General features: G+C 38.8%; 1 protein-coding gene across 1 annotated transcript in view; it reads right to left on the bottom strand.

Moving 5' to 3' along the window:
* Nucleotides 1–14,000: 14,000 nt before the first annotated feature.
* LOC122135315 (phenylalanine--tRNA ligase, mitochondrial-like) overlaps nucleotides 14,001–21,581 on the bottom strand; it is a 52,852-nt gene continuing 45,271 nt past the window's right edge. The window contains exons 2-3 of the mRNA XM_042714054.1: nucleotides 15,785–16,426; nucleotides 14,001–14,132 (exon numbers count right to left, since the gene is read on the bottom strand). Of these exons, the coding sequence (XP_042569988.1) occupies nucleotides 14,025–14,132; nucleotides 15,785–16,408 (732 nt within the window). The 5' untranslated portion in view covers nucleotides 16,409–16,426 and the 3' untranslated portion in view covers nucleotides 14,001–14,024. The remainder of the gene's footprint in view (nucleotides 14,133–15,784; nucleotides 16,427–21,581) is intronic.

Here is a 21,581-nt window from a genome sequence, read left to right as displayed (position 1 = left end):
ACAGGAACTATGTAAGGCTGCTATTTATCGACTATAGCTTAGCTTTCAATAATATAGTCCCCATAAAGCTAGCTTCTAAACTTATGGACCTCGGCCTGAATTCTTCACTCTGCAACTGGATTCTTGATTTCCTCACCAGCAGACCTCAAGTGGTGAAAGTAGGCCAGTACACCTCCAACTCCATCACCCTGAACGTAGGAGCCCCACAGGGCTGTGTCCTGAATCCCCTGCTCTACTCTCTCTACACACATGACTGTGTGTCTTCCCACAGCTCCACAGCTATAATCAAATTGAGATTATATAATGGGAACAGCTCCAGTCAAGACTGCAAAGCCCTGCAGAGAGTTGTGCACTTAGCTGAGTGCATCTCAGGGTCTGCTCTTCCTTCTCTGCAGGACATCTACCTCAAACGCTGCAAAAGCAGAGCTGTTAAAATCATCAAGGACTCCATCCAACCCAGTAACCATCTTTTCACTTTGCTGCCATCTGGTAAGCGCTTCCGTAGCCTGATGGCAAAAACTGAGAGACTTAGGAGGAGTTTCTTCCCCCAGGCCATCAGGATCCTAAACTCAAAACCAGCCTCTTAACATCTTCATGTCTCCACTTAATATTCACTTTATTAGTAAGATATTCATCATTCTCTACCTCACATTGACATACTGACAGTGCCAAACTGTTTGCACATTTGCCTCTTGTACATTCCTGTGTATCTTAATATTTAAGACTGCAGTATAATGCACATATGCACATTGCCTCTTGTACATCCCTGGGTATCTTAATATTTAAGACTACAGTTTACTTTCATGCACATTATTTTCCATTCTATATTTAATTCTACAGTATACATCTTTTTTTATATTTTATTCTTATATTTTTATTGTTTACTTTTATTTCATTCTTTCATAGCTATATTTATGTATATTTTCATCTGTGTTGTATTCTTTAATAATTGCACTTTCCATGGAGCGGACCTGACTCACATTTCACTGCTGGTTATATATGCTCTATATAACTGTGTATGTGGCGAATAAAAATCTTGAATCTTGAATCAGAGCGCTGTCATCTGAAGATGGTCGAGAGGATTTCGCGCCTTCGTGGAGTGGACTCTGGCGAGAAACGGATTGCCACTTCCCCGTGGATTGCCATCTTCCCCGTGGATGATCTCATCAGGTCCACTCCTGACCCATAGCCCTGCCCACCATCTCCCCGTTGTACAGAGCATCAGCCTGTGCCCACCGATGATGGAGTGCCATTTCCCGCCACAATCCGTGAGCCAGAGCAAAGCCAAGTGATTGAGCAGAGGATCGCCCCTGAAGTTGAGCCCAACCTGTCATACCAGGTGCAAGAGCCAGCAACAGTGCCCACAACGAGGGAGCAAGCTGTGGACGGTATGAGCCCGGAGAGGAGCTCCACCCCCTGCATCGCAGCTGAGGGTAAGCTGAGTATGGCGGGGTGAAAGTGCCAAAAAAGAGTGCTCCAGCCCCCGAATCGAGTTCAGAATGCCCTCCAGTGCCTGCTCCTAGAAAGCACCCTCCAGTGCCCACTCCTCGAAAATTCCCTCCCTCCCACCCGCTCCAGCCTCCTCCACTGCCGTCGTCTGGCAGCCCCTCTGCTTGCCCTCAGCCCACCATCATTGCGGGGTGAGCCCCTTGGGACTGCCATCCTCCAGCATCGCCGTGGTCGGAGTCTCCCTCACCGCCGCCTTCAGCCTCCGAAGCCCGGACTCCACCTTGGCCCATAGACCCAGCGGCTCCACCTCGGCTCCTAGCTCCCTCGCCTCCACCATCACCCATCGATCCATCAGCTCCACTGGGCTCCCTCATCCCTCCGGATCCTCAGGATCCCCCTGGCTCATCGGCTCTCCGTCTTGGGCTCCTTCACCACCTGCTCCGCCAGTGTTGGTCGGCCCCCTGGAGTCGGTGGCAATTCCTCCTCCATGGCTCCTCCCTCCAACGGCTCCACCGTGGGTCGACATTATGGCTGTGGCCTGGGTCCAGCTCGGCTCCTCCTGCTCCAAGCCCCTCCTGTCTTCTCCCTTGCTCCTCCCTCCATCGTCCCCTTCCTGGACTCTGTCTGCCGGTCCCCTCATTTTCATGTAAAATGGATCGCGAAACAATGCTGTTGTATTTCTACTGTATGTACATGTCCAAACACCAACCCAGGCACATTGGACATTTCTGCAAAATGATATTATGTTGTTTCTTGCAAGTTTTTGAGACACTTTCAAAGTCAAATGTCCAGTAAATGACGCTAAAAATTGAATGCTATTTCATACTTGACATAATGTTCCAACTACACTAAACTTAATTCAGTGTTCACAAAAGCAAATGTGAGATAAAAACACATTTGCTGAAGCAACTATGCCATTTTAGCTTGCTTCTACAAGTCTAGTGTTAATTTCAGCTGGAAACTGCAGTGAATTTTATGTATAGGTTTTTCAAAAAATTAGGTAAATGAAAATTTTTTCTAATGAGCCTAGGTTGCCAAAAACCATGACATGCAGAAAATTGCAGGGACACTTGTATCTGCTGATTTAAAGATAAAAAAAAATATTTTCCACTTAACAAAAAACAACCAATTACCAAAATACAATGAAAACAAAACATCAACATACAAATTTAAAACCCTTGTTTTTCCGCTGAATAATCTGCTTCCTGTGACCGTAAGCTGTTGCATACAAAACAGCCACATGCATATTACATAACTCACATCCACACAACCGGTCCGAGTGAGATGAACTTGATTATCCCGGCTGAAACTGAACATGGTATATACCACTAGTAGCTGTGGGAGCTTGTCTAAATGGGATGTAATTTAGTCCTCATTACTCAATGCAAGCCTTAGGCACTATGGCAAACCCTTCATTTCAGTAAATAGGCCAGAGAAACACAAAACACAACGAGGGGCAACATAGAGTAGATCTAATTCACTCATTTTTCCTCTGCTCCTTCTTTCCCTTTCAGTCCTTTAGATGACTCTATCAGCTAAAGCGTCCAGGACTATTTGTCCCCCTCTCTTGGGTGTGATGGCTGAAATGGAACAGTGCACAAGCAAATGTTTGCACTAAAAGTGCAAACCAGAGAGACCAGACATGCAGGAGGCAACTGTGACTGAGTATGTGTGTTTGCCTTTCTGGAGGAACACAAAGCAAAGGAGTAATGTATGTAAGATAGACAGAATGATGGAATGACAGATAAAACAAGAGATAAATACAGGCAATAGATAGACAGACAGACAGACAGACAGACAGATAGACAGATAGATAGATAGATAGATAGATAGATAGATAGATAGACAGATAGATAGATAGATAGATAGATAGATATGCTAAAAGCAAGTTTACATACTATATACGGTGAATAACTGTAATTACATTTAATATAAATTTACAGTAAAATGGTTAAAATTACAGTTTTTGGAAGAGAAAAAAAAACAAAGTCATTGTATAATTTATAGCGAAAACAATTTAAATTGTCATTCCCATAATTACCCTCAAACACAAAAAAAATCTTTTTTCACCTAAATGATCTTTTTACCCACTCTAAAAAAATTCTTTCTTCAACTCATCGGTTTTTTTACCCAGGTGCTGGATAGTTGTTCTGTAACTCAGCTGCTGGGTCATTTTTACTGTCAATACAAATGGTAAACCCCCTCAAATTTCTACCCATGGCTGGGTCAGTGTAACCAAATTTTGGGTAGTCTGTACCAAACCGGTTAAAACTGGAAACATTTGTCAGCGGCCATTTTGTGTTCTGTCCCGAACACAAAACCTGACTGACAAGAAACTTTGAAACTGATTCCTTGAAAATGTAGGTATCTATTACATTGTATTCCTATCAAATTATTACTGTATAACTAGGAAAATTTCTGTAATATCACATTTTCCTTTTTTTATTTAAATATGCATCACAGCTAACGTCTGCTTGGAATGCTAGCCTTCTACAAACGGATCTACACTCAAAGCAAATGACACTTCAGCGCCACCATGGAAGTTTTATCTCCTACCAAACAAATTCGAGACTATTGATCTAGTACACCACTGTTGCAGCTGTGGTCGCGCTATGCATTTGACGGGTTGAAACTTAAATGTCTGGCAAACAAGGTAAAGCTGTTTTTGATGTAACTTTTCAAACATGAATATAAGATAAGCCATGATCATGCCTTTTAATGAACTGGAACAGCATACTGATAGCAGTGTTCTTCCCACAGATTCCCACTTTTTATCAGTTGTGTACATTAGAGTTTTATCTTGCATCTAATGTTGTTAAATGAACGCTTATTGCATTATGTCAGTATCGTGTGTTACCACGATGGTTTTATTATTTGTGTGAATGACAATGCGCACCTTCTATCTATAAGTATTTCCCTCCTCAACTTGTGGAAAAGCTACTTGTGATGAGCTTTGGTTCATCATGTGACTTTCTCATCACCATCTCTTTTGGTGGTTATCAGTGTATTATTATGGTTCAAAACACATATTAGTAGTTCAATAGGTTGGTATATTAATATTACATTAGTTAATGAAGTAGGTTTTTTAATTATTATTGTGAAGTCTGCAAAACCTAAAATGTTGCTAAAATATTTTTTTTTTTACAGTGAAGGTCTGGCAACCACAGCTGTCTGTATTTTACGGTAAATTTAACCCTTTGTTTTTTTTACAGTGCAGACAGACAGACAGACAGACAGACAGACAGATAGACAGATAGATAGATAGATAGATAGATAGATAGATAGATAGATAGATAGATAGATAGATAGATAGATAGATAGATAGATTATACCTTTTTTACCTTTTTGGGGGATGATATATGACTTGAACATTTCTTTGTGAGATTCACCCATTTATTTTGCCCTGTTTCTACATTCTATCCATTGTCTAACTTGCTACTGCTTTTGTAATCTAAGGTACATTATTTATCAGGCCAATAAAGCACTAAAATACACTGCAACTGAGAAAGACAAAGGGTGAGGGATATAACAGAGGAAGCAGAGTCTGACTGAAGGAAGGCTGACTGATTAAAAAACCTGACTGACAAGAAACTTTGAAACTGATTCCTTGAAAATGTAGGTATCTATTACATTGTATTCCTATCAAATTATTACTGTATAACTAGGAAAATTTCTGTAATATCACATTTTCCTTTTTTTATTTAAATATGCATCACAGCTAACGTCTGCTTGGAATGCTAGCCTTCTACAAACGGATCTACACCCAAAGCAAATGACACTTCAGCTCCACCATGGAAGTTTTATCTCCTACCAAACAAATTCGAGACTATTGATCTAGTACACCACTGTTGCAGCTGTGGTCGCGCTATGCATTTGAAGGGTTGAAGCTTAAATGTCTGGCAAACAAGATAAAGCTGTTTTTGATGTAACTTTTCAAACATGAATATAAGATAAGCCATGATCATGCCTTTTAATGAACTGGAACAGCATACTGATAGCAGTGTTCTTCCCACAGATTCCCACTTTTTATCAGTTGTGTACATTAGAGTTTTATCTTGCATCTTAATGTTGTTAAATGAACGCTAAAATATTTTTTTTTTTTTTACAGTGAAGATCTGGCAACAACAACAGCCTTCATTATTTTTACGGTAAATTTAACCCTTTGTTTTTTTACAGTGCAGACAGACAGACAGACAGACAGACAGATAGATAGATAGATAGATAGATAGATAGATAGATAGATAGATAGATACCTTTTTTTACCTTTTTTGGGGGTGATATATGACTTGAACATTTCTTTGTGAGATTCACCCATTTATTTTGCCCTGTTCTACATTCTATCCATTGTCTAACTTGCTACTGCTTTTGTAATACTAAGGTACATTATTTATCAGGCCAATAAAGCACTAAAATACACTGCAACTGAGAAAGACAAAGGGTGAGGGATATAACAGAGGAAGCAGAGTCTGACTGAAGGAAGGCTGACTGATTAAAAAACTGCCAGCTTGTCAAAAATGAAATATCCTGACAGAAGCCCTGTAATGAGGCCAAAGAAACATGTGCGTATGAAAGAGAGAGCTTTAAGCAGAGCCGGTCACAACTGGCACATGATTTATTCAGTGCGGGAGGGCGGGGGGTATTAAGGATTAACTCTAAGATTGAAAGCGCCACCTGAACCAGAAAGAGAGCTCAGCTGGTACTTTCCCCACCTACCAGCCGCCCCCCGCTCTCCTGCTGTCCCAGAGGCCCCAGGGCGTGTGACTTGAAGGGCCGTTAATTGTCACCAAACACAGCTTTAATCACATTCCCCGGGCCCCCCGCCCTCTGAGGCGTGACTAAACCTCAACCATGGTGCTGACGCGTGCCGTCATTAACACCGGGTCCCATATGTTGAGGACAGTCCTGGCGAGGTCCCACAGGGCTCTGTCCTGGGCCGGCTGCAGAATTGATGTGTCCTGGGATTACACGTCACGCTCTAATGAATAACTAATGAATAACCACCAAACCGGTGCTGCACTGTTACCCCTCCTCCCCTTTCATTAGTGAAGCTCCACCCCTAAACCAAACACACCACCTCTGGCACACTTATGCCACGCATAGCATATGGCGGTCACACTCAGAGGCGAATAAATAACCCCTCAACTTCCCAGGATGCCCCGTTCCTCCCCATACCCCCACCTCCCACCACACATCTCATTCGTCCCCATACCCCCACCGGCCACCACACATTTAATGCTGTCTTGCTGGCAGATTTTTATTGTCCTACCACTCTGAAGAGAAAAGAGGGAACGTGTGAGTGTGGATGGGTGTGTGAAATAAGGGGGGTGCGAGAAGACTGAATGAGAAGTTGCCATAGCAACGGAGCCACACTGCTCTGCCGCAGTGAAGACAGACAGAAAGAGAGAGTTGGAAGAGTGAAAATGAGAATGGAGGGGGGAGTGAAGGAGAACAGCGGAGAGGATTTGACAGAATCCCTGCAGTCCAATGAGGAAGCAGGGAAGGAGAGGGCTGGGACATCGAGAGAAGTCAAAGAGGAAACTGAGTGAGAGTGAGTTTATGTTAGCATATGAATGACGACAGTTGATGCAGAGGAGGGTCACTTTGTCAGCAGTTGTGGAAAAACTCTGAGACACCAGCAGCTAAGGGGGAAAAAAACCCTTTACATCCACTTTAGGTTTCTCTGAAACTGATTGTTGACTGTTGCCAGTTGTTTACATCAATTCGTAACATCGCCAGGGGGAAAATGAGAAAAGTTACACTTGGTTACTATGCTGCATTTTTTTTTTTTTTTTTTTTTTTTTTAAGTGAAAGTGACGTGACATACAGCCAAGTATGGTGACCCATACTTAGAATTTGTGCTCTGCATTTAACCCATCGAAGTGCACACACACAGCAGTGAACATACACACCGTGAACACACACCCAGAGCAGTGGGCAGCCATTTATGCTGCGGCGTCCGGGGAGCAGTTGGGGGTTTGGTGCCTTGCTCAAGGGCACCTCAGTCATGGTATTGCCGGACCGAGATTCGAACCCACAACCTTAGGGTTAGGAGTCTGATAACTGTTCTGATAACAATCCAATAATGAAAAGACCAAATGTAAACGTCTTCCAATATGCATTCAATAGTAACTAAATCACTCAAAAAACCACACAAAAATGAACAAACACAAAAAATAAATGCACCAAGTAATCAAAATAACATTTGTAAACTTTTCCCCCAAACCTCACATAAGGGGGCAATCACAGATAATGAAGTGTGGATGGATGAAGTAAGCAAACTCTAACATTAGTTGCAATATCGGTCAGTCTTAAGTCACTGGGGTATATTTGTAGCAATAGACAAAAAAACATTGCAAGGGTCAAAATTATCATAATTTTTCTATTATGCCAAAATCATTAGACTATTAAGAAAATAACATTCCACAAAAATATATTTTAAAAATCCTACTATAAAAAAAATATCAAAACTGAATTTTTGATTAGTAATATGCATTGCTAAGAATTCATTTGGACAATTTCAAAGGCAATTTTCTCAGTATTTATATTTTTTTGCACACTCAGATTCCAGATTTTCAAATAGTTTTATCTCACCCAAATATTGTCAGATTCCAATAAAAAACACATCAATTCAAATCTCATAAAATCAACAAACATAAAATTCAAAAAACTCAATACCTAAAAATTTTCACTTAATACAGGTTCACCTGGTCCAGGGTCACATATATCATGGGAACAGGGGATCAAATTAATATCAGTATCACGGAGACATATTTATATGGCCCTGTGTAAATTAAATGTGCATAAGCAAACAAACTGCAATCTTATTGCAACTATTTTTGTGTTTGTAATCTTTCATTAAAATGTTGTAACTCATTCCATCTCTGAAGCATTTTTTTTTTTTTTTTGTCTCTATGTACCTTTCAAACCCTCCCTTACCTGTCAAAGGCCAGTTTTTTATGATCTAATCCATCTCTAGTGGATAAAGTTGGGTCCAGTCCTACCATGGTTCATCTATAGTACCATTACAATCTTTCATCTATTGTTACAGTACTTAGTACTTAGACACTAACAGCAGTTTCTGACAGATATTTAGTTAATAAGATATTTTATTTGGCACAAATTGTGTGGATTTGTTGAATGTTTGTGGGTTATGTAGCTTCTACATGTAGCATCTGCTTAGGATCATGTACAATCGTTTGGGTTTTATGTCTTAGAAATTCATTTTAGACTTTTGACATTTGCATATAAATTACAGAATCTGGCCCCATAGTCTACAGTTATATGGTTGCTATAAATGGCCAATGTTTACCCCCATTATTTGGAAGATGCTGAACAGATCAACTCTCTGGTCTCCCCATCGAAACTCATTCCAGGAGGAGCAACTGACCCCTGTACCAGGTACCAATGGCTTGACTAGACCAGTGGTCTGTCTCCACAATTTCAAAACACATCACACACACACACACACACACACACACACACACACACACACACACACACACACATAAAGACGTTTTCTTTATTGTAGACTATAATCTATCAGTTACAAATGCATCTGGTATATGCATGTGTTGTCTGTATGTTTCCCTATTACATTAGTCTAGTTACCACTGTTTATTTGTATTAGTTAAGCTCTAAATGCTAATATTCAGGGGTATCTCTGGTTTAATATCTTCTAAATGTTCCGTACTTCGTATCAAAATGATCTGCTCTTAATTCTTCAAACCATGATGTACTCTATGTGATTGTGAAATGCATCATATTATTTGTACCATTTTTGGGTAAAACTACACCAACTTGTCAGGACGCATGCAAATGAGGTGTCACTGGGACAAAGAAACACTTTCCCACTGAAACTATACGCCTTGATACTGGTCAATCTAACAAAAATTGGTGTTACAGGGAAACCAGATAAAACCTCTCCCACACCCAAAAAGGAGGCTTCTCTTCACTTCACTGGAGACACCCATCACCTGGGAAACCCCGTGACTCCCCTTCTGAGGGGAGTCCGATCTTCTGGCAGTTTTCAGCAACTTTGTTGATTCACTTCAGAGCAGTCATCCCATGGATGAAACGCCGAAGCTTTCACTCCTAACAGGATTTCAACAGGAATCTACGCATTATACCAGAACACTTTACTCAGCACTACAGAACCAATGCAAGTTACTGCTTGTTAACTATTTAGTTGCGCTTCTAGGCTTTGACCCCTTTTAATTAAGGTGATGTGATTTTTTGATGGTTCTTAACAGATTGTGATCAGTTGGTGAGTAAATACTGCTATTACTCTTCTGTGCGAGAGCGCTACCTCTCTTTACGGTGCACTCTCTCTCTCTCTCTCTCTCTCTCTCTCTCTCTCTCTCTCTATCCATGCCTTCCTTGCGCTGGCATCTATGTTTAATGTGTGTATGTTTGTGTCTAGTCAGATGTTGCATGTTCCCCTGTAGTGTAGTTTAATAAACATCCATATGTATTCACACTTGGTTGTCTGTGTTTGCTGCTCACAGGACGAGGTAATTTTAAAGTTCCGGTTTTGTTACATGCTCTGGGGGCAATGTATTAGTAGTAAAATTATTTTTCATGGCCAGAGAAATATCTTTACTTAGTTAATAAATGATTAACACTGTCCGTCCTGCGGATGAACAAATCTTTTTATTGTACTATTAATGCTATAATGCTACAAGTAATTCCTGAAGATTAATATAGGTTATAATAAGCCATTATGATTAATTATGTTCATCTCACTTTTAGCTAAAATTTGTTACATACATTACAATGAAAACTTTGATTAAACAAGCCCTGTAGCCTAGACAGGAAGGCACGGTTTGCCTAAACGCTGCCAGAATGACACCCGTGAGCAGATCCATCTGAGCAGCAAAGCCTTGAGGAGAGGAGCAATGCCTGCTGACAGCTGTCTGGAGACACGAGGGCTTTGTTTACCCAGTTGTGAATGCGCATTGCCACTCGAGAGGGTGTACACAGGGATAAAGCAGTGATTTAGTACAACCAGACAGAAAAGGCAGAGAGACGCACAGTTAGTAATCTGTACTCCTGTCAGGCACAGCGCTGCAAAAGACACTTTCTACTAAAGTCCAATCAAAGCAGGATTACAGGTGTCCTTGCTGTGACGATAAATTATAGGATCATTCTAGACTCAAATTTTCATAAAAAGTGGTTTACAGCTCTCTGTAAAGCACTAAATTTGGTCTATAATTGCACCGACTGACCTCTTTGCATGCACACAGAAAATAAAAACTGTGTACGAAGATGTGAGGACCATATATAGAAAGCTCTTTACAAGAAACACTATTTTTCCATGCTACCAAAACAATGCCGGGGGGGAGCAGCAGCCTTCTAGCACAACGGAAGAGACGCGCTTGACCACGAGTGGTTTCAAAGAGAGAGAGATGATGGGAAGGGTGGAATGGAGAATGAACAATAAAGTGAGAGAGAGAGGGAGGGAGAGAGAGAGAGAGGGAGAGACGGGTGATCTTAAGGACTTGTCTTCAGCTTTCAATTATTGATGGATTCAAATTGCCAGAAACACACAAGAGGACCTAAAGATAAAATGCAGAAAAAAATATTCTTTGTTGGGAAGGGACCACCTACTGAATACACCGACTGCATTTACATAAATGAGAATACTCCAGTGTTCTGGAATTTGACACTATTCCGATTATGTATGCATAATCCTACTGTAAAAATCCCATTTAGCAACATTCATATTACAAGAAATCTGAATAAAAGATCCAAAATATGCCTGCATTAATCAGAATTTTGGGTCATGTAAACACCTTATTCTGAATATCCACTGTCATGGAATATTGATTTATATCTGCGTATGAGCAAACAAAAGTAACAGGGGTGTATATATATATATATATATATATATATATATATATATATATATATATAATTGCTAATAATAATAATAATAATCTATCAACTCTACTGTTCAAAAGCTTAGGGTTGGTAAGATTGGGGTTGGGGTTGAATATGTTTTTGAAACAATTCAGTAATATTGTGAAATATTATTACAATTTAAAATAGCTGTTTTCAAGTTGAATATATTGTATAGTGTAATTTATTTCTGTGATCAAAGCTGTTTTTTCAGCATCATTACTCCAGACTTCAGTGTCACATGATCTTCAGAAATCATTCTAATATGATGATTTGCTACTCAAGAAACATTTATTATTATCATCAATGTTGAAACCTGTTGTGCTGATTAATATTTTTGTGGAAACCATGATTTTTTTAATTTTTTTATTTTTTCAAGATTGTTTGATGAATATAAAGTTCAAAAGAATTTGAAGCATTTACTGTATTTGAAATGAATATTTTGTTAAATTATACATCTTTACTGTCACTTTTGACCAATTAATAATAATTATTAGTAAATTACCTTGCAAAATAAATAAAACAAAAATGTATTGTTAAAAATGGAAAAAAGAAAAGCCAGATTTGCATAGAGGATGCATAATCTTCTTGTCAGAATAAAGATGGACCCTAATTGTAAATATCAGGCAAAACATTAAGTCAAATGAAGAGTGTGAAACTGCAGTGAGAAAAAAGTGATCACTCGCCGTTGAGTGGCACAGTTGTTAATTGGCTGTTACATGTTCCACATGTCGGTGGTGCAGACAGCGGGGGACACTGCGCTGTTTAACACAGACAGGATCGATGAAGAGAGCAGATGAGATTGAAGAATTAAGTGGCAGTGAGGAGTGAGACGACTGGGCTGGTTGAGAGGGAGGGCCGGTCATACAGGTCCATCCCCGGGGAGGAAAACCATGTCCCTGCAGTCATGCGTGTCCTTCCCCTCCCCCTTTACTGGAGCACTTGGATCTTCCTCATGAGGGACTATCCCATCCACTTTATTGCCTCACACAGCACTGCACAACACCGCCATCTACTGGCAGAGGCAGAAGGGCATTCTCTCCAGAGACTGCTCTCCAGGCACAGAGCAGACGGAAAACATCTCACACTCACTATGCAAAGGCTGTTCCTATTTTAGCTTTTGAAATTTTGGATATCATTTTGAAAACAATAAAAATAATAAATAATGGCAACATTTCATGCATCTTTTGCTGATATGGAAAGCAGAATGCCTTGTGACAAGCTCATCTGATGGTGGCTGGAGTCGAGGCAAATGCTATATATAAGTATATTTTATTGATTATTGGTTGTTAAGCAACAAGCTAATATCAGACTCAGATGCAATCAACAGTGAGCATCGGTTTCTTGTGTGCTTCCCATGACATGCAGTATTCAATCACAGGGTCTTTATGTAATTTCATTACTTTCTCTTTCTAGTCATTTACTTAATGGAGACCAAAAGACAAGATCATTTACCCAAATCAATAAAACTAATTTGGTGACACAAATAGTTAAGCCTCTAAATTCTAAAGGCAAGTTCTTCCTTTTCTTTACTTGTTTGGGCATGGCTCTGTACTTTTGTAATACGTACAGAAGCCCATTTTTGCTACACAAGGAAAATGCTTTGGTAATTCATAATTATTTAATATGTATTTCCATAAAAAGCCATAATTATATAAAACAGAAAAATATGAGATAAGTCAAAATTACAAGAGAATTAACAAAAAGTAGAAATTATGACATATCAATTATGTCAAAAATGTGTAAAATGGAAATGTAATAGAAAGTAAAAAATGATGATTACTGAAATTATGAGATAATGCAATTATGACAAAAAAATCTACCTCATAAATCAACCTATGTTTTGTAATTATGACTTTTCAGCATTGATTATTAGATTTAAAAAAAATCAATGGAAGTTATTAAATTATGAGATTATTAAATCTCATAATAATCTAAATAATAATAAATCAAAATCTAAATAATATCTAAATAATAATAAATCTAATCTAAATAATATCTAAATAATAATAAATCAAAATTATTAAATAAAAAGGTAACATACTAATTTACAATTATGAAATTTTGGCATGACTTAGTATGTCAGTTTTACCTTTTTTATCTCAGAATTATTTCATGATTATGACTGTGTTTTTGTATGGTTTCGGCATTGTATGCCACAATTAGGATTTACCAAGGCATTTTTTTTGAGGAAATATTGAGGAAATGTTTAAATAACTGAAAACAGTTATGCCTACAGACAGTAGTGCAAATATACCTATTGTGACGGCTAAAATTCAACCGTTGTGCAGTATGTCCAGTCATGACGTCGGCCCTTGTGCTCATGTTTGGGATCAGTAATTCAGAGGTTCCATGTCTCTGCATGTTGCCTAATGGCACGTTTACACTGACAGCAATTAAATCACTGGAGGTGGGCATCTCGACGATCTGTTGTTTGCTAATGGTCGTTTCTACATGATTGCTGTCTTAAACTTGCGTGGATCATGACAGCTGCCCTGTCTGCACTCCCATCGGTGGATGCTGTATCATCTCTGTTTGCATTTGCATAAAGTTGAATGCTCCCCAACTTTCTGTTTGATGTTTATGAGTCAGCAGCTCTTTGCTTAAGTAGACAGTAGGCAGATTTATGTGTGAGTTTGTTTGCATGAGCGTACCTGAGCAGAGCAGTTCCTGCTCCATCACCCCACAGCCCAGCACCTCCAACCAATCACCCTGGAAGCGCACCTCCATCTCAAAGGAGGGATGTGTGAAAGGGAAGTAGCAGTCCACCCAGCGGATCTCCAAATCTGCAAGACAGAAACAAACAGATGGAGGAGAGCTAGACAGAGGAAGTGCGAACATCACAGGATTCCTATCTTCCCCAAAAAGGTGTCGCATGAGGTGCGTGAGAGCCTGTTTCAGATCGAACTCCACAAGTTTGACAGCCTCCAGCGTGTGCGTCTCCTGTTTCTGAGGCGTGCGGCGGCCAGCGCTCTCAAACAAAACAGCTCTTCACCATTCTTCACTCGAGCAAACAGCTATTAGAGAGCGAAATGTTGAAAACAAATGTGTATATTTAATTGCATTCAGAAAGATTACGTTAAGATTTCAGCATGACTTTTTTAACACTTGTACTTCATTACAGTCTGGATGCTTTAAATGAACTGCTTTTTCTACACAGATAAGTAGGGGGTTCTGGCAGGTACAGTGTGAACTATAGAGGACTGCTTGAAAGGTGAAGTTCAGATGCTTAAATACTTTCTTCTATCTCAGTTTAAGAAAAACAACTCTTCAAATCAACAACACAACTAGAAAAAAAATTATTCCATTCACTTAATTTGATTCTAGTTTTAAAATTAAATGTTATCGAAACCATCCAACAGTTATTTCTTTCTAGCAAATGGACAAAAAAGCAGTAGTAGTGGTAATAGTATTGATTATCATTATTAATATTAACCTTCAAATTGTATAAAAAATCTGTAAACTATTTTTGCATTCATTATTCAAGAATCAGCAAAATTTCAATTAATGAGAAAATATGAAGAAAAATGTTACCTTGTATCTTACCAACCCCAAAATGTAACCTTGTTGTTACCATATTATTACTGCGTTTATCCCCTTTTTTATTAATTAACCAACCACCCCCCCCCCCCCCCCCCCCCCCCCAAAAAAAAAAATAAAATTGCATAAAATTCACCATCACATCATTGCATAAAATTCACAAGATCATATTATCTGGGAATTACCAGTATTAACCCCACTGGAATGAATCAAATTTAATTAAATTCCTTTGTCTTTATAACTCAGGATTTCTCAAAAAACATTCCAAATTTATGAAACCAACAGTTTTATTCCTAACAAAATAACATCAAAACAATATAAATATTATCAAATAGTTATCAAACAAAATGCATTTATTTTACAAAAAAAAATAAAAAAAATCATGCTGCAATGGTTCATCAACAGGGAAAAATAAATCAGTCCCAAAAGTGTATATATATATATATATATATTATATATATATATATATATATATATATATATATATATATATATATATATACTTTTTTTTTTTTAGCAATGGTTATTATATTATTTTTTTATTTTATTAATATCAAAATCATTAATTAAAATGTCTCTTTTCCAGGTCAAAACAGACCTAAATGCATAGCAATGGTTATTATATTATTTTTTTTTAATTTTTTTATTTTATTAGTATTAGTTATTTTATTATTAGTTAAGTCCTGCATGTCACTACATAAAAGTCTGTTGTTCGCTGGAAGATTGAGAAATTACAGCCTCAAAAAATAAACATGGATGAATCTTTCACAATAAAATGCATTAAGACAATTTATGAAGTGAATTTCTATGTCAAGTCAACTATAGATGTGCCATTTTTTTTGTCACTTTTTTTTTTTGGCCAGGCGGTCCTTTTCCTCATTAAGGACTCCATTCTCACCTCATGGTTTGAGAAAAGCCGCACTCCCTCCATCTGATGGAAGACAGGATTGTGGTCGGAGTCGATCTCATCTCGTCTATACACATCTCCAGCCAGCAGGAAGCGGTCCAGACCTGAGCGCACCAGCTCCTTCTGATGGGCGGAGGTGTGGGACCACAGCATGTGTGTGCGGTTCAGGTAGTAATTGTTTTTTTTCTGACTGGGATGGTCTGGAGGAATGAGTAGACTGTCGAAGTTCTGCTCCACCGTCACTACCGGGCTGAGGTTGTCATGTACAGAGAACAGTGGGTTTCCCGTGCGTCCGATGTAGGAGTGGTAGAAATGGTCTTTGATGTGTTCTTTAATAAGCCACAAGGGGTGGTGCGGCCGGTTGTGAAGCTGGTTGCCAACTGTGGACAAGATTTTAGCTGTCACATTGGTCATGTCATCTCGCGGGTAGACATGGCTGAAAACTTCTATCGAGTCTTCACTAATCTGCGGCCGAGGAGCGGAGCCGTCCGTCGATAGACCCCTACAGGGGAAGAGTGTGTGGGACACGGCGAGGGAACGGGTCCATTGGCAGTTAGCTGACCAGTGACGGACTCTGTGTTTGAGGAAAGTCTGGGAAATATTGAAAAATGTCATAGTAGATGATCCATGAGTCTGTAAGAAAAGAGAGAAAAAACTTTAGTTCTGTGAACTCTCTATTCAACTGTTTCAAAGTAAATAATAAGCAATGGTAATTAGGAATGGGAGAGCATCAGAGTCAACTAGTTGTGCAACCAATTTAGTGAAGTCAACAAGACATTTCTTTGCATTTATTTTAGGCATTTAAAGGAGAAGTGTGTAATTCTATTCTTTATATTCTCTTATATTCAATCAATTCAATCAAAGTCGTTTGTAGGCTAATTCTCCTGAAAAGAGTAAACAGTGAAGAATTGTTTGTTTGAATGTTCAACCAATTTGACACAGAAACAACTCAACCAATGGCGTGAGTTTGAGGGAAAGGATTATATGTTTGTCTGACCAATGGCAGGAGGGATCAGAAAACATTTTGCATTTCCATTTGATAACGCCAATCATTTCACTTTTGAAAGAGTAGTATTTATAACTCTTATCATTTATTAATGTTAAAAACAGTTCATATTATTAATAAAAAATAATTAAAATTTCTGTAGAAATCATGATACTTTTGTCCAGGACTTGCTGACTCAGTGTCTAGCGCGCTAATAACCCATGCCGATGAATTGCTGTGAAGTAGAAAAGTACATTGTACAATGCAAAATTTGCAGGATTCCAAAAACGCCATTTATCCTGTTAAAGGACACGATTTCTACCGACATCAAAACACTGCTTTTGAAACATTCACTAGCTTGAAATACTGCCAGACTTCAATAAAAGGTTATTTGTTATATCTGTCAGTTTTCTTATTGAAGAGCTACACTTATTTTCCATATATCTCGCTAAGAGAAAACAAGTAAATTTTCTCAATGCACTTTATAACATTTCTTAAAAGGTTGTCTTTATAATTTTATGACTGCTTTTTATGATTCAGTCAATTCCTAGTGGTAAAGCCTTTTTTTGTTTTTTGTACTTCTTGAATATCACAATGTTTCACATTGACCAACCAACTACTGCTGTTGATCAGCAACCCACTGATTTGTAGATTTTGCACATAATGCTAATGCTACATAACATATTAAGAGCAAATATATGGACCCTGAAGTCATTTAATGGTTGCTGCTATAGCATCCCTGCTTCCTCTGTATTGCTCTAGCAATAAACGCTGTTGTACATGCAATGGAGATTCTCAGCCATGCTGGGCTTAAGTCGAGCAGTGTGAGAGTTAGATTACATTACTGGGATGTCAGATGAGCTCATGCACAGGGGACTTAACCTAAGAAACCTCTGGTGAGATGTGTGGTGCTGTTCTAACTTGTGACATAGGAAGAGAGGCCCCATGAGAGAGCTGATGGAAATAGCAGGTGAGAGCTCATGCCCTCACAAATGCACAGACAGAAGAACAGACGCTCACATCATTGTCTTTCCTGGCAGCACATGACACATTAAAGCGGGATCTGGTATCCGTCACACAGCGGGCTCAATCCGGGGTGTCACAATACACTGTGGATGTGATTTATGGGGAGTGCAGTGTAATTGAATTAAGGGTGGTTCAGTCATTATCGCCCCCCTTTGATTTCCTCATTTTGTCTAGTTTTCTCTGTTCCTGACAATCTCTGCCCGTTTTATTGTTTGTAGCCTCTAAATGAAGTACTGTGATGGCGCAGTGAAGGTTTCAGATGTAAAATCATAGTATTGGGTTATTACCTTAATCATGTGCCACTGTATTTACATGCTACAGATCTACTGCCATTGCACATCTACAAAATGTCATAACTTTAACCCTATAAAGCCAAGACACTTTAGCATGTGCCATTGCTGCACTTGTATTTCTCATGGTCCAGCTATGGAACATGGTATTCCTATGATATATATTTAAAATAAAACAAAGTTATACTATGGCACCTTAAAGTAATAATAATAATAAAAAAAATGTAAAAAATAAAATAAAAAAATGGTACAAAATACGGTTAATTCAAAAAACAAGCCATTCCTTTGGTCCAAAACATTTGGTCAAAATCCTAAAACACGGCATTACCATGATATTTCAGGGTACTTAAAGAATACCACAGTGCAACTATAGCACGTTATTCCCATGATATATATATATATATATATATATATATATTATATATATATATATATATATATATATGGTAATATACGGTACTAGTATTATAAGGAAAGCCCAGGGTACATCTATGGTACGTTAAAAAAAACATGGCAATTCCTATATCACGGTTTGATCTTGTCAAACAGGGAATCTGTGTTTCAGTGAGCACTTCGGTTGGCCAAGATCCCATGATATACACTGAACAATTTTTTTTTTTTTTTGCCACCTCATGAGCTGAACTTAAAGGTCTAAGATATCTTTTTCTATGTACACACAAAAGGCAAAATTTTCACAAAATGCTGAATCTAGTTAGTGAGCACTCTCCTTTGCCAAGATTATTCCACAGGATGTGGCCTTCAAAATGCTGATTAGCCACAATGATTAAAAGGTGTGCCACTGGCCACAATAAAAGGCCACTCGTAAATGTGCAGTTTTATCACACAGCATAATGCCACAGATGTCACAAGTTTTGAGGGAGCGTGCAATTGGCATGCTGACTGCAGGAATGTCCACCAAAGCTGTTGCCCGTGAACTGAATGTTCATTTCTCTACCATAAGCCGTCTCCAAAGGCGATTCAGAGAATTTGGCAGTACATTCAACCGGCCTCACAACAGCAGACCACGTGTAACCACACCAGCCCAGGACCTCCACATCCAGCATCTTCTTCATCTCCAAGATCGTCTGAGACCAGCCACCCGGACAGCTGCTGCAACAATCGGTTTGCATAACCAAAGAATTTCTGCACAAACTGTCGGAAACCATCTCAGGGAAGCTCATCTGCATGCTTGTTGTCCTCATCGGGGTCTCGACCTGACTTCAGTTCTGTAACTGACTTGAGTGGGCAAATGCTTACATTCAATGGCATCTGGCACTTTGGAGAGGTGTTCATTTCATGGATGGATCCTGGTTTTCACTGTACATGGCAGATGGCAGATATCGTGTATGGCGTCATGTGGGTGAGTGGTTTGCTGATGTCAACGTTGTGGCCCATGGTGGCGGTGGGGTTATGGTATGGGCAGGCGTATGCTGTGTTGGGGAGTAACTAGTTACATGTAACAGAATTACAAAATTTTACAAAATTACTAAATAAAAGTAATTGTAATCAGTTACAGTTACTAAGAAAAAAATGTGTAATTAAATTACAGTTACTTATGAAAAGGTTAAGGATTACAAAGGGGGTTACATTTGATTTTTTCACACACACTCCCACATACAGATTTGAGTTATTTCATAAATTGCAGTGATTGCTCTAAAATATGAAACACCAATATTTCACATGCTTATCCGATAGGGTTTATGTATATGCTTTATTTTTTTAAGATGAACTGTTTTTTTCCTAAGGCATTGTTAGAATCCAGTGTTTCCTGTCATAGCTATGCAAAGATTTGATTTCAAAAACAGTATCATAACTATTAAACTATTTCTTGTTATGATTTTAAATACGTATTTAACCTCAGAATGATCTTAAAGTAAGTCTGATTTTGTGGTGGCTGTGCTTTAGAGGGGACATCGGATGCCCATTTTCCACAAGTTGGTATGATTCTTTATGGTATTTTTGAAATGGTCTCAGTTGTGGTGCAAAACAACACCCTTTTACCTTACCAAAAACAGCTCTGTTCACAACGACTCGTTTTGGTGCATATCTCTTTACATTCTAATGAGCACCCCTCTCTTCTGTGAAAGAGAAAATGCAATTCGCAAATAATCATAAAAAAATATAAAAAGTGTGTTGGCACCGATAGCCTTGTTGGCAGCACGCTGACATACACCGCCGATGCACTTCGGGTGTCCCATGTTCAAATCCCAACTTGAGGACCTTTCCCGATCCCGCCACCCTCTCCCACCAACTTAAAGCCCAAAACAAACCTATAAAAACAACAACAACAAAAGCAAAAATGCCCAAAACAAATAAATGAAGTAAAAAGTGTGAGACTTGCTTCTACTGAAGGTGCAGATGATCCATCCTTGAGTTTTAACAAAACCTGCCTTGAATTATCCCTCATTCAGAAAGCAGTTTGGAGTAAAAGGATTTGCGCTGCCAGGCATAAACACATTAAGCAGAAGTGAAGTGAAGTGACGTGTGGCTAAGTATGGTGACCCAAACTCAGAATTTGTGCTTTGCATTAAACCCATCCAAGTGCACACACATGGCAGTGAACACACACACACACACACACTGAAGGCACTGAAGGTTGAAGAGAGCACTGGTATTCACTCCAAAATTAAAACGGTTTGATAATTGAGACTGTTTAGGTTTTGGGGCGATTAAAAAATTAATTTGTATCATTGTAGGCTGGTTGTTTCCACACACTGCTAAGACACATTTATATGCAAATGAAGATATTTTGCATCTAATGTCTCCTTTAAAATTTAAATATTATAATCTTAATTCAAGTGATGGATTTCGAAAGTCTGACAGTTATTAATGTTGAGCACATATTGTAAGTTTAACCCTGCTTGATTTACATGTTTAAAAATGATTAACAGTTGAAAACATTAGAAATTTAGAAAAGTAATCAAAAAGTAATCAAATGTAATCAGTTACATTACTTTAATAAAGTAATTTAAAAGTTACACTACTTATTACATTTTAAGTAGGGTAAATTGTAATCTGTAACCTATTACATTTCCAAAGTAACTTTCCCAACACTGGGTGTATGTTGCGGACAACGAACACAGGTGCATTTTATTGATGGCTTTTTGAATGCACAGAGATACCGTGACGAGATCCTGAGGCCCATTGTTGTGCCATTCATCCACGACCTTCACCTCATGTAGCAGCATGATAATGCATGGCCCCATGTTGCAAGGATCTGTACACAATTCCTGGAAGCTGAAAACATCCCAGTTCTTGCATGGCCAGTATAATCACCGGACATGTCCCCCATTGAGCATGTCTGGGATGCTCTGGATCGGCATATACGACAGCGTGTTCCAGTTCCTGCCAATATCCAGCAACTTTGCACAGACATTGAAGAGGAGTGGACCAACATTTCACAGGCCACAATCAAAAACCTGATCAACTCTATGTGAAGGAGAAGTGTTGCACTGCATGAGGCAAATGGTGGTCACACCAGATACTG

This window comes from Cyprinus carpio, chromosome A24 (genome assembly GCF_018340385.1).
Source record: "Cyprinus carpio isolate SPL01 chromosome A24, ASM1834038v1, whole genome shotgun sequence".
NCBI classification, from domain to species: Eukaryota; Metazoa; Chordata; class Actinopteri; order Cypriniformes; family Cyprinidae; genus Cyprinus; species Cyprinus carpio.
Note: the sequence above shows the minus strand (reverse complement) of the source record. Positions and strands in the feature narration are given on the sequence as shown.